This window comes from Trichoderma ghanense (assembly GCF_004382785.1).
Source record: "Trichoderma ghanense strain CCMA-1212 chromosome Unknown scaffold_12, whole genome shotgun sequence".
Taxonomy (NCBI): Eukaryota; Fungi; Ascomycota; class Sordariomycetes; order Hypocreales; family Hypocreaceae; genus Trichoderma; species Trichoderma ghanense.
Window position 1 is genome coordinate 102,110 of NW_027395675.1, and position 13,241 is coordinate 115,350.

Consider the following 13,241-nt stretch of genomic DNA (forward strand, 5'->3'; position numbering starts at 1 on the left):
AAGCGGAGACGCGGCGTTCGATTGGACAGCCGAAGCAGAGTAAGCACCCATCATCCACACAGTAGCAACATGTCATCTCTCAACACTGTGGAAATATTGGCAGCTTCCCAGCAATCTTGTCTTCGAGGCTCGACAAAAGAGTGGATCCGTGGCTCTCATGGGCCGATTAAGGACATGAACAAAGTGCTCCGTCGTCGTGAAGCTTCGAGATCGTCCCCTTACTAATGAGCGCCGAACGATGAAGATGTGTCATTTGTTTCTACGCGAAGACGAGTTGCAAGCGATATCGACATGCTATTACGGAGCAATACGAAGCCTCTTCTCTTCTCGGCTGTCAACCGCTCTTCGCCTTCTGAGATCGCCTCGAGATAGCAAATTCTCCCACAGCCTGTCAACTGTATGGGGATGCGCTCAACTAAGGTTAGGGCACAAGGTAAGTAAGGTAAGGTGATGAGATCTACGGGACGCTCGCGCCGCCTCTCCGTAACGGCTAGCTCTGACAGATCAAACACAGGGGAGCTGATGCAAGAGGGCTGGGAAATTGAAATCGACTTTTCCGCCTCCTCGTATCACAGAGTACGCGAGCAGTGGCTGCTGGCCTTCTTTCTTCGGCTCCAGGGTTCGCACGAAGCATCTCGCACCAGATACTCCGTCCAAGTACCGTAGTACTTGGTGGCACCTCCGCTGATCCAGCTCGCCCAATGTTTCTTTCTTTCGATTCTTCCATCGTCTTTCCCATTTCCATCTCGTCTCTCTGCTTCCAATGACTCCCGTCACTTGACCACGGGTGTGGATGGATGGATCAAGGTGCCGTTGGCCCGCCTGCTTCCACTTCAGCGCACGCCAAAAGGCAAGTCTTCAGGGGCGCCAGAGGCTGGACTCGCTTCGACCGTCATCCTCCATGATGCTGCTGGATCCCGCAGTACCTGTTCTTTGGTCGTCAGCGCGTCGGACCAGACAGCGGCCTCCACTCCGATGTGTCTTGCTGCATCTGCCGACCACCCTCCTGCAGCAGGGGAAGCCGGAATCCCTCTCTGGTGCAAGAGCTATCAGAGCATTAGTTCCTGTAAGCAGGCGGCGGAGTCGCACCGGACGGCCATGGACATTGTACCCACGGATGGCAACCCTAGCAGTTGTTGCGTGCGAAACTGCCGGCGCTCTGTTATGTCGGGGGCAGCAGGACACTTTGGAATTTTGCACGACAACTCGATGATGCTTGGTGCACCATTGTTGGATTCCAGACCGGGTGAGACCTGCGGCAGCTCGCCGCTTATCCCCCTTGCTCTGCGCTCAATGGTAATTTCACGCTTCTGTCTGCCGGAGCAAATCGCCTGCGACCAACAGCACGACCGCATGGGGTTGAAGAGACACTGCTGCAGAAGCCCCTGCGTTGCTGCATGAATGACATTATGACTCTGCAACCAGCAGCCTCGGCACCGCTGCTTGCTCTAGCGAACTTTTGTCTAGCCTTCTGGCCATATCACACTACCGATGGTCAAGCTATCCGCGAAATTACTAGGAGGGGCCCGGCTGTGAGAGAGAAACACGATGCTGCTGAATCTCTCTGCAAGCAAGGACGGCTCCATTCCAGACGCCAGAGCGCCGGTCGTTGGTGCTTTGGTATCCGTCCAGGTACGAGGCTTCGTGCCAGTCATGGGGCCCCATGGGTTTCACCTCTTGGACGCAGAAGCGACGCGTGAGGGCTGACGCGAGACCCTGGACCCTCGTCTGCGCCTTTTGGGGGGGTAGCATGTCGGATACCTTGAGGCTACGCGAGCTGCGTGTGTCTCCCGCCGCCGAGCAGTATGAGATGCTACTCGACGCACACGCGAAGGAGAGGTATCACTTCGTACCACCAATATTACCATGGCAGCACCCAGGAGGGCGAGCAAGGTGTTCCCCCCCCCCCAAGCTGACACGGGGGACACGGGCCAAGCTGCAGCGGCCCACAGACTGTTGCTGTCGAGTCGCCTTAGTAATTTGCCAGGACGGGTAGTACATTACTGTATCGCAGCGCTGGAGCTGATGAATTGGCACGGTCCTGCTGAAGGATGCGGAGCCGGATGCGGATGATGGCTGGCCCCCCTAGTCCAGTATGAGCGCTGGGCCCTCGATTCGCGAGTGCCAGGACGGAGAGCCGATGCTTGGAGCATGAACAGAAACAGGAACAGGAAAAGGTTACAGGAACAGGCATAGGCTCGCCCACAGACACAGACGCCAGACAGGTCCACGTAATCCAAAACGGAGATTTGCTGCTCCTCGCCAGACCGCGTTTGCCCGTTTCATCGCCGTCACCTGCACGAATAGCACCCACGGCCGGCTGTCAGAGCAGCAGCTTCGAAGCGGACAGCGGCAGAAATGGGGGCAACCATTGCTACTTTAGGCAGCTACAGCAAGCAAGCAGAGCAAAGATGGCCTAGGCCACAGTGCGCCGAAGGATGCAGCGAGAACCGTCGTTGCTCCACCGCGACGAAGACGGGCGAGACGATGGGATGGGTTGTGCTGCTCGAACCGTTGAGCTCTCACGCAGCCTGCGTCTGCTGTTGTTAGCGGTCCTTTGTGAGCTTGACTGGGAGCATAAGAAGGGGCAACAGCATGAGCCGCGCGTCTGTTGGCATGAACGGGTCAATCAGCGAGTGACTTGGAAGGTTGGTCTGCTCACCGGCGATTTACGACCTGTTCAATTGCCGGGCTGGATGGCCGTTTGCACCTCTCGGGCTGTGCCGCCCCCCAGCTCACTTGGGATCCCGTACAGTGCGGTCCCTCATCTGGTCGATTACCCACGAGTGTGATTAGCACGCAGATTATGGGGCAGCCTGTCCGCGCTTTGTGCATACACGCGAGTAGCCGACGGCTGAGAGATTTGCGTGTCGCGGGTATGAACCAAGCGGGGGATGAATGTTGCTGAAGATGTCGAAATTCTCACAGGTCTGGTAGTTGTGCCTGGTGTCTCAGGCGATAAGAAGTGCTGCCTGAGATGTGAGGGTCGACAGTTTTTTTTTCCCATAGTAGTTGGCTGTGGAGGAGAGGAGAGGCTGTCGAAAGGTTGGATTAGTCAGGACGGGAGCGATGCTGGAAGCGGAATGCCTCAGATTTGATTCATGCGTGTTCTGCCAGTACATATGTACCAGAAGAGCTCCTCCAAACAGTCAAAACAGCACTGAAAGACGAGAAAAAATTGAGCAATTTGGTAGAATACCGAGACACAGCTTCAATGATTCAGATCTCTCTTATCAGATAAAAAAAAAATAATAAAAAAAAAAAAAAAAAAAAAAAACAANACGACGGCATCAGCCCATCTGCGCACCAGCCAAAACCAGCGCCTCGCCTTTCGTTTCCAATCCATCTCCCAAACCTCCCCAATCAGGCGACCCAGGGCCCCGATCCAGCCCTCTGATTGGCCAGCCCGCATCGCGACGCCCCCTTGCCCGTGCCTCACCTTTGGCTTCCTGAAACGCCGCCTGTTACGAGGGAAAAGCCGGACGACGACGATTGGGAGTCAAAGGGCGCTTGGCAAAAGTCGCAGGTTTTCTTGTCTTCATTTCCTTCTTTTCCCTTTACTTTTCTCTTTTTTCTTTTCTTCTAGGTTTGGTTCTTTTCTTTTCCTCCTCCTTCTTCTTCTTTTGCCCTTTTATTCGCTTCTCCATGCCTGGTGCATGTACGTGACTCTTTGAAGCCATAACTTCTTTTCTTGTTTGTCTATTATTTTTTATAAGGGGTTCATTTTACAGACATTCGCTGGTTGTGTGGAATTGCAGGGCATTCAACTTCGTGACAGCCTCTCTTTAATTCTCTTCTTCATTTTCTGTGCATTCGTTTCGCCGAGCTTGGGACTTGGTTGGGGTTTTCGGTCTCTCATTCCCTATAGACGCCGGTCGTCAACACCATCACGAACCATCACCAACTTCCGAATCGAGCACCGACTACCGACATCCCAAATCACCCACACAAGCTCACTCGCCCTCGGTGTACCATCAAATTCGCCCTTCCTCTTCTCCTCCTCAACCATGCCCGACAAGGTCTTCGTCGCCACCCTCGTGGCCGACGCCCTCTTCCTCGCCTCAGGCGCAATGGAGCTCGGCTTCTCCATCGCGGCCCTCAACCTCAAGGACAAGGCGCCCACCGACGGCCGCGACGCCACCCGCCACATCATCTACCAGCACTTCCCGCTCACCGCCGGCATCGCAAACGCCATCCTCGTCCTCGTCGCCTTCCTCTTCACCATCCCCGCCCTCGCCCTCGCCAAGCGCAGCCTGCTCAAGATCAGCGGCTACTTCATCACCCTCTGCGCCGTGTTCACGCTCGCCGTCGGGCTGTACCTCTGGATCATGACGCTGCGCCTCAAGGAGACGTTTGAGCCGTTTTATGCGGCGCAGGATACGACTGTGCAGTCCATGATGCAGACTTCGGTGCGTCTCAACCCCCGATCTCAATACTTGGGACTGGAGAAATCCGGACAGCTGCAGCTATCATAAATGACTTCATATCTGACCAGAACCTCAGTTCCAATGCTGCGGCTACTTAAATAGCACATCACCCGCCTTCATCACAGACGAAGTATGCCCCAGCCCAGCCGCCGCCGCCCTCCTCCGCGGCTGCTCCACCAACGTGGCCAGCTTCGCAAACGCCTTCATCAACGACCTCTTCACAGCCGTCTTTGGCATGGTCGGTACGTTCTGGCCCCCTCCAAGCTTACACCCTCGTATGTCTTCTCACGAAATCCATACTAACGTTGTCATCTTTCATGACTGAAAAAGGCATCGATGCCCTGCTCATCCTCGCCATCGCCTGCCTCCACAAGGAGCGCAAGGAAATCGAGCGCTACTACATCATCGATCAAAAGCGAGACTACGGCCGATTTTAAGGGGGGCAACGGGTCGAGTTCTGCATAGGCATGAGTGAATGAGAAGAAGAAGAAAAAAATAAGGCAAAAAAAGAAGAAGCGAATTTGGTTTGAAAGGAAGCGTTATAGCGACGGTTGGAAAAGTCGAAAAGGCAACCTCCCATTTTTCTTGGTATATATACGAGAAAAAAGGCTGTGAAATACCATGTTTTGAATGTCTTGTTAGGTCCATAGCGTCACACAACTCTGCTTTGTCTGGAAAATAACTCCATTAATACGTTTTTCTAATCAACTTCTCTCCCCTTTGTGCTCTGATACAGAATGGGTGGTTGCATGCGAGTAGCTCGAGTGTAAGAAATTCGCTCTTTTGATTCCCTCAACGTAGTAGTAGAAATACATGCTATGAGTACTTCAACTCACTGGAATGAAGAACAGGGGGTGAATAAACGCAGCATAGAGTAACTCCAGAGATGTCTCGTACAGGTCGCTCGCAAGCATCTAGTGCAGTGCGAACCCGTCATAGTACAATAGATTGCCAGCGTAGTATAATGCAACAGACCTAAAAGGAAAAGAAAAGGAAAAAGGAAAGGAAACAAGGAAACAAGCCTGTCAGTCTCTGCCGTCAATCTCCAAGAAGGGAAAAAAAAGAAAAGAAAAGAAATGTCAGCTCAGGAGCCTCCCCTTGCTCGTCCGCACGAGATAACACTGGGCCCCAAAGAAAACACCTTGTAATTAAATGGTCTAGGTAAACATGCTCTGTTTCAAGGTTTCGACATCAAAAATTGCATGACTTGCTGAAGCACCTCATATGACTTCTCCCCGACGACTTGAGCTCATACACTGGGGTCGTGGGCCCTGCCATTAGAACCCCCTTCTGGCTCGTCTCTATAGTCTTGCTGCGGTGCATGGCCTTCGTTCAGCATGCTGCTGCTCACAGAGACGCGCCTGTTATTGCGCCTCAGCCAGTTCATGGAGAAGAAACCGCCAAGTGTTTCTGAAAAGGCAGAATCCCTGCGCAGGTTTCGGCGCGCCACCAATCCTGGAAAGCCAGTGCTCTTCCTCCGCCGTCGGGCAAATCTTCGAGGCGGAGCATCCGCGCTCGGACCCGGCTGGTCTGTGACGCTGACGCCGCTCATCGCCCTCCTCACTTGAGGCAGCAGCGGCGTCGACTCGGTCCTTACCGGAAATGTAGTCGAACGAAGCCGTCCAGCCGGTGTGTTATGCTCGTCTTGGTCTTGCAGTTCTCCCCAGATCTCGTCTCGCTCTACCCAGCTCAGACTCTTTTTGCGTGTCGGGGTGAGCAGCGGGCCGGCTTCGCCGTGCATCACGGGGAATGTCTGGTACGTCGTGGAAGGCAGCTCTTCGTCGACCTCGAGCGTAGCTTCTGGCCCTATTAGTGACTCTTCTTCGCCTTCAGTATCGTCCACGAGCCCAAGGCCAGGAGCCAGCGAGGACTGACCAACTGCCGGCGCGTGCTGCTCGTCGCTCAGCCGCCACGATAGTGCGAGGACTCCTGAAAGAAGGATGACGGTGCCCAGGGTTATGAGACAGGCGTCGAGCGCCGAGATGAGGCCCATCTGGTTGAAATAAATGAGGCCATCCAGGATGGCGATGATGTTGTATACGCAGAAAACAAGCGGGTATAGGACGGACGTCGAAACAAGCTTCAAGCCGCGGTGGAGATAGTACAGCTGGCAGAGGGCCAGAGAGACGAGGGCCAGGACAATGGTCCAGGATTGCCAGCGGAGGAACTGGTTCTTGCCGCCAATCGTCTTGATGAGCAGCTCGACGGCGGATTTGGCAAACAGCAACGAGTGCGCAGAGAGGTCGCCGCTGATGACACCATAGCTGATGCCGCGGATGAGGCGAAACCTGGCATTGTGCGACAGGCTGGAGACGCTGCTGGTGACATCTGTGACGACCGCCAACGTCACGACAAACAGAGCCTGTATGATCATCCAGACGATGAAGGGCTTGCGCGCCAGCAGCTCCAGCAGCTCATCCAGCTCGTGGGCTGGCGACGGGATGGCGCCAAAGAAGGCAATCAAGACGGCTCCGCTGCTGACGAGGAGCGTGCCGCAGAGCGACCATCGAGTGAAGGGCTCGCTGAGGATGAGTGTCGCGCATATCGAGTTGAACACCAAGCCGGCAGCCTGGAGGGTCGAGAGAACGGGCAGCGGCAGCGTCGATATCTGCACGGTGCTGCCTAGGATATTCGCGATGACAAACATGGCCATGCCCACCTGCCATCTCCTCCTTCGATACGGCGGCCGGCGAACATCGTGCGGCCCCTTTTCGTCTTCGAGTATGTGTGACTTTCGCTGCAGAGTGAGGCCGAGACTTTGGACACTAGTCGAGATGAGGCCAACGAGGATTCCTAGCTGCCAGATGTTAGCAGGCGCACCAGCACAGATCTCTCTCCCTTCTCGCCCTCTCTCTCTCCCTCTAGTCTCCTCAGGCTTCCGCGATGATGGCGTGCGCATACAGCTATGCTCCCTCCGGGGGAGATATTCCCGATAGGCGGCATGGCACCGTCTCTAGGCCCCGTGGTCAACCACCGGTAGACGTGAACAAGAGCGCACTTGGTTGTCGCATGGAAGATGGCTGCTGGTCGTCGGGCAGCGTCGTAGGTTTCGAAGACGTTGAAAAGCTGTGTCGAAGGCCGCAAGCTGTTTCACCCTGGTTTCCCTCCCTGGCCGCGATCGTCAAAAGAAAGCGAGCGTGTCGTAGATAGTCTCAGCCTCGATTCCGCGCCGCCGCCGCTTCCGCCAGTGATGGTGCAGCCGTACTATCGGGGATCGAGTCGAGCGCTCCCTGCGAGGATCTTGTGAGAGCTGGAGCTGGCGATGGCCGAGGTGAGGGAGCGTCGTCGAGTCGGTTGAAGGTGCCGGCCCCCCAAATCACGGCTATGGTCGCAGACAGCGCTGGTAATTCGCGTGGATGGCGAGGCTAATCAGCCGGGGCCTGACGATGCAGCGTGCCGTGCAGAAGGAAATGCGTTGGCGCTCAATAAAACATGCAGAGCCACCTGACGACGTCAAGCGGTATGCGAACGGAGCATCGCGCGCCAGAGGTGCATCAGAGGTGCATATTGCTATTGCTAGGGACTGTATTGCTGCCACTGCCACTCACGGGCCGCTTCTGCTGCTCTGGGACAACTGCTGGCGACAGGCAACTGTGGCTGGTGAGGCGTCACATGAGGTCAGGTGATACGCGTCATCGCCAGCTTTGAAGAGCTCTGAGATGAGAGCAACAGTTCAACGTTCAACAGGCGAGCCTCGAATCCAAACAATTCAGGTTTGACTATTTTACTCAATGCCACTACCAGTTAGTAGCTCATTACAATGAACAATCTGAATCACGTATCTTCTCGGGCCAGCGATATTGCACCATGGATGAATTGAGTTGCACCTCGTCCCTTGCACTAAGGTAAAGGAAACAAACTGTGGCGGTGCAGCAATCGCGGCCCCAGAAGTAGGTGCGAGGCACAAGCACCCAATAGCGCTCTCCAGCTGCCAAGGTGGTAGCGCAACTCACTGCTGCTCCAACGTCGACAGCTCCGAGATATTACATACTCAACGCTTCTCGTCCGTCAACCTCACTCCAAAGAGCTTCAGCACACCCACTCGCACCATCACCTCCTCGATAGCCGCTACAGGCACAGGCCATCCGATCTTTCGCAGGCCTCGATCGAATCCTCCCAATTACTCTACCCCCGATAATCCATTCCGTCCCCCCCGCCTGCCCAAGATGTCGCAACACGCCTTATCCGATGCCCAGGCGAGTGCTTCCCCCAACGCCACGATAGCTATGCCTTCAAGGTAATACGGATGAGCAAACAAAAATGCTAACTCCAAGCCCAAACCGAGCAGGTGGACAATGAGCTCCGCAAGATGACCGCCTTCATCAAGCAGGAAGCCATGGAAAAGGCCCGCGAGATCGAGATCAAGGCCAACGAGGAGTTCGAAATCGAAAAGTCCAAGCTCGTCCGCCAAGAAACCGACGCCATCGACACGCAGTACGAGAAGAAGTTCAAGCAGGCCACCATGTCCCAGCAAATCACTCGGTCGACCGTCGCCAACAAGACACGGCTCAAGGTGCTCGGCGCCCGGCAGGAGCTGCTCGACGGCATCTTCGACGAGGCCCGGCGGCAGCTCGCCGAGGTCGTCAAGGACGGCGCCCGGTACCAGAAGACGCTCAACGGGCTCGTGCTCGAGGGCTTCCAGGCTATGAACGAGCCCGAGCTGCAGGTCCGCGCCAAGAAGGCCGACTACGACGCCGTCAGGAAGGCTATTGAGGAGGCGGCCAAGGAGTACAAGGACAAGGTTGGCAAGGACGTTTCTGCGACGATTGACGAGGCCAATCCCCTGGACGATTCAATGTAGGTTGCTCCAGGCATTTGGTTTCCCATGGACCACTATTCTTCTGGATTGACTGACATGATGGATACCGCAGTGCCGGCGGCATCGTCATCATCGGCGGAAAGGGAAAGATTGACATTGACAACACCCTGGAGGCCCGACTGCAACTGCTGGAGTATTCCGCGGCGCCGGCCGTGCGAGAAGACCTGTTCGGAAAGAACCCCAACCGCAAATACTACGACTAGACTCCCAACTCCCCCACGTAATTACTTGGCAGCTGTATCTCATTACCTTGACACGAGGAAAAGAGGGGGAAGGCGATGGGGAGCGGGACTGCTGTGTTGCAAGAGTAGAGGAGCGTCACGCTGTGAGAAAAGAAGATGACAATCGAGGCATGCATTTCGTCGAATTAATTTTGTGCTTTTTTCGTTTCCTTTTTCTTAGCTTAGATGTTGTATCATACGTCATTACAAGAAAGTTATCTGAACTCGGTATCCAGCGGCGCCAGCTCGTACGCGTGTCTGCACTCCTATATACACTCCCGAATCGCCGCCTTCAACCATTGGTATCAATTTTTCCACACAGAGACAGTAGTTGAGCTTGAGGAAGAAAGGAAACATTCATTCGCTTCCCGTCTGCCGCTTGGGTATCTTTTGGAAGAACTTGGCCATGTACTCCTGCTGCTTGGGCAGGTTCGAGCGGTCCTCGTGGCCGGGAAGATCAAAGATGCTCTTCTTGGCCTTTTTGCGCGTCCTTACCGTGTTGGACAGCCGCTGCTGAACCCACTCGACGACGCTCTTGGCCTCGGTGCGCGTAATCTTCATGCCCGCGTCGTTGATCTTGCGCCAAATATCCCTCAGCTTGGCGGCGAGCTGGTCAATGTCCTGGTTGAAGGCGTCTTCGTCCTCGGGGCTGCCTGATTCCGGCGGGGAGCCGTCGTCGACGGCGATGTCGAGGGTGGTGATCATGGCCTTGAGCTCGGCAAAGTCTGTCTGGGACGTGATGCTAAAGTCGTCTTCGTTGAGGCGATCGATGGCCTTCTTGACGGTGAAGACTGCCTCGGGGTGGTGGCGGCCGAGAGATGGGTCGTCGAACAAAAAGGAGATGGCTAGTCTTCTCCTCAGGTCGTGGGTTCTGACGTCGCGGATCGAAAGACACTGCAACGCATTCGCCCTGATGTGTTGCGTCTTGATGATTGCGTGTAAGTTTGAGCATGCGTCACCGCACTGAAACACATTAGCTTTCCGAAGCGATACCGTATGATAGGTGTTCAACTCACGAAAGAGTCCCAAGATGAACTAGGGATGGCATTGGCCAGGCTTTCAATCGCCTCTTCATACGCCATCAGAAGATCAGTGTTGTATATCAGCACCTTGTCCATGGACAGCCGAAGCAGAGTACGCGCAGCGTAGATGGCAGACGCAGCCGACAAATGGTCTGAAATCATCCCCAAGAGCACGAATATAGCCTCCAGATTTGACCAGTCGTGGTCCTGATATGGCTCTTGGCTTGGCTTCGAAACGGCAATTTCATGACCCCAAAACTTGATGTCGTCGGTAGCCCCCAATCTAAGGAACAGCTCCTCCAGCCGCTCCAGAGTCAAAAGTCGTTCGACCTGATCAGGGCAGCTATGTATCATGTTGCAGTATTCCCTCCGAACAAGCGAGGACTTCTGAATGCACAGCTCATCCAGCATCCACTCAAACAAGGCATCCGGCAGCCCACCATTCTTTGCCAGAATAGTCTGAGGCATCCCAGAGGTGAGGTTTCGCTCCCTTGCTGCAGAGTTTCCTTGCGTCAACAGATTCCACGGCGAGCCCTTGGGCAGTTTGGGCACAGGCGAGCTGGGCGGAGCCCTGTAGTCGCTATTGAAGAAGCAGTACCGGGTCTGCGACTGGATAGGTTCTGCTCTCTGAACCGCTCTAAGGACTCTGTGCGCATCTTGCCCGCTCTTCTCCTTGACGATATCAGTAAAGGCGGAGTCGAAATTCTCCCTTCGGCGAGGGGATGCGGCTTCTGAGACGTCTGCGGAGGCCTTTGCCTTCAACGAGCTTGCGCTTATGGCGTTATCACGGCGGGCGTCCTTGGCCAGAGCCTTGATGTCGAACCTGTGCTTGGGTATGATGGTCAGCGGCGACACATACGGCCCCGTTGCCGTCCTCTTAGCCCTGGGAGTAGAGAATGAGGGCTGGTTCCCTAAAGGCGCGGCACTGGGCCGTCCTCGCCCGATGAGAGCCGACAGGTCCTCTAGAGAGTCATCCGAGAAGCCATCATCGCTGCCCTCGTCGTCGGAGGCGCGAATCTCCTGGGGCGGAGGCTTCTTCCGGATAGGGGTGGCCTTGTAGCTGAGCGGCGAGGACGGCGCAGGCGGCGAGAAGTCCTGAAACGAGGACAGACGTGATGAGCGCTGTGGAGATGGCGTCTGCTGGGAGGAGGCGGGCTGGAAGTAGGACAGGATGCTCTTGTTGGGTTTTGGGGTTGGTTTCTGGCTTCCAGACATGGCAGATGCCGCGCCTGCGTGCGTCAATCAATCCTCTTTGTAACTGTTTCCTTTGTGATGATGTTGAGATGCCTCGCATCAGACGCATTTGATGTGATGTCCGGTGGTGAAGCGGCGCGTGTGGATGGTGCATGGCGCAGCATCTGGGGTTTGCAGTATTACCTGATTGGCAGATGTGGCGCAGGCGGTGACAGATCAGTGCAGGGTCCCGCCTCTTTTGGTGGGCGTCAGAGCCTCATTCGAGATACAGTACAGCACGGATATCATTTCCGAGGAGCGTTACGACAGACATTATAGTGAATGATTGCTTTGATTGCAGTTTCTTGAAGGTATCTGAGTTTCCTCAATCATTATCTCTTCTTTGTCTGTGGCGCTCAATCATTACAGCGCCACCCAAAAAAATCGAAGCCACTGAACGTTATCATATCAAGCATCAGGGTAGCATCCCATGAACGAGCCCTCATGCGCGTATAACTTAACCACATCGACCCCCTCTATAGCCTCGTCCTGATCCATACACTCCAATCGAAAGAGCTCTCATGTCGATTAAATGCCGTCACCACAACACCTCCTCTCTCCGTTCCCAAACAACGAACCTCTTGCCGGGTAACACACGGCTACTCCCACTTCTGCCCATTCGCAAGTTTCAGCTTCAACACACACTACATCAAACCCCCAAAAGGCGATCCGAACACCTCACCCGTTTCAATCTCCCTCTTGTAGACAAGAGGCTCCGTGAAACACTACCCTTTAATGTTCTTCTGCTTCCCAGGAGGATCTCAGCCGTGGCTCAACCTGAGACCGTATCTTGTAGGGCTGTTCCTCCCAACAGCACATTCAGTCGCGTAGTCCTGCTGAATGGGTGGGATGGAATATGTAATGTCGTTAAAGTGACGACGCGCGATGTCACGCTCGCGTCCGTGTATGCCATGTCGCACCAAAAGAATGGGGGGAAGCTTTTGCCTTGCGCCAAGAGAAAAAGGAATGTCTCTGTCTCTTTGTCTAGCACATGAGACACGTAAAGCTAGAGAGGCTGGATGTCTTGTAATTTAATGGGAAGCATCCAGCCTCAGCCAAGCTCGTTGGGCGGCACGTCTCCATACATAGGTTTGTCATACAAGGAGCCTCCTGTCTCTCGTGCACCAGGAGGGTGCATACGTACGTACAGCATGGCGCGACAAAGTGCAAGTAATACAGGGACTCGGGGTTTTGGACGGGCTACTACGGAGTACGGAGTGTCTGGAACACTGCGAGATCTGGTACCTCGGTGGAGGCTCATTTCGAGACGTTCGTCTGCGCCGCAACGCCAAGCGGCTGTAGCCTACGGAGGACCTTGCCGTATGCTGAGGGATACCATCACCGGTAGCTTCAACAAGCTTTTGCTCGTTTAGCCTCGGTAAGGGGTCCGATGGCCGGCAGTATACAAAAATAGCAAGCAACCACGCAAGTCGAGCAGGGCAAGGTAGGAACGGGCACGCGGTCCCCCTTTCGCAGCCAAGAGGGAAAAAAGGACAGTGGCAGCGGCGAGATCTGCGTC

General features: G+C 55.0%; 5 protein-coding genes across 5 annotated transcripts; 3 read left to right on the forward strand and 2 right to left on the reverse strand.

Moving 5' to 3' along the window:
• Window positions 1–3,332: 3,332 nt before the first annotated feature.
• CCMA1212_008398 (uncharacterized protein) lies at window positions 3,333–3,674 on the forward strand (the record flags this gene model as incomplete). The annotated part of the gene is made up of 1 exon (XM_073705532.1): window positions 3,333–3,674. A coding segment is annotated over one exon (342 nt), but the record flags the coding sequence as incomplete, so codon positions are not given.
• Window positions 3,675–4,007: 333 nt separating this feature from the next.
• CCMA1212_008399 (uncharacterized protein) lies at window positions 4,008–4,864 on the forward strand (the record flags this gene model as incomplete). The annotated part of the gene is made up of 3 exons (XM_073705533.1): window positions 4,008–4,409; window positions 4,504–4,669; window positions 4,758–4,864. The coding sequence occupies 3 exons, from the start codon at window positions 4,008–4,010 to the stop codon at window positions 4,862–4,864; spliced, it is 675 nt and encodes a 224-aa protein (XP_073555875.1).
• Window positions 4,865–5,676: 812 nt separating this feature from the next.
• CCMA1212_008400 (putative magnesium transporter NIPA8) lies at window positions 5,677–7,370 on the reverse strand (the record flags this gene model as incomplete). The annotated part of the gene is made up of 2 exons (XM_073705534.1): window positions 5,677–7,224; window positions 7,329–7,370. 2 exons carry the CDS (start codon window positions 7,368–7,370, stop codon window positions 5,677–5,679), a joined length of 1,590 nt encoding a protein of 529 aa, XP_073555943.1.
• A 1,223-nt stretch (window positions 7,371–8,593) lies between these two features.
• CCMA1212_008401 (uncharacterized protein) lies at window positions 8,594–9,449 on the forward strand (the record flags this gene model as incomplete). The annotated part of the gene is made up of 3 exons (XM_073705535.1): window positions 8,594–8,627; window positions 8,702–9,224; window positions 9,299–9,449. 3 exons carry the CDS (start codon window positions 8,594–8,596, stop codon window positions 9,447–9,449), a joined length of 708 nt encoding a protein of 235 aa, XP_073555979.1.
• A 375-nt stretch (window positions 9,450–9,824) lies between these two features.
• Window positions 9,825–11,704, reverse strand: CCMA1212_008402 (uncharacterized protein; the record flags this gene model as incomplete). Its single annotated transcript, XM_073705536.1, has 2 exons — window positions 9,825–10,430; window positions 10,484–11,704. 2 exons carry the CDS (start codon window positions 11,702–11,704, stop codon window positions 9,825–9,827), a joined length of 1,827 nt encoding a protein of 608 aa, XP_073555944.1.
• Between the last annotated feature and the right edge of the window lie 1,537 nt (window positions 11,705–13,241).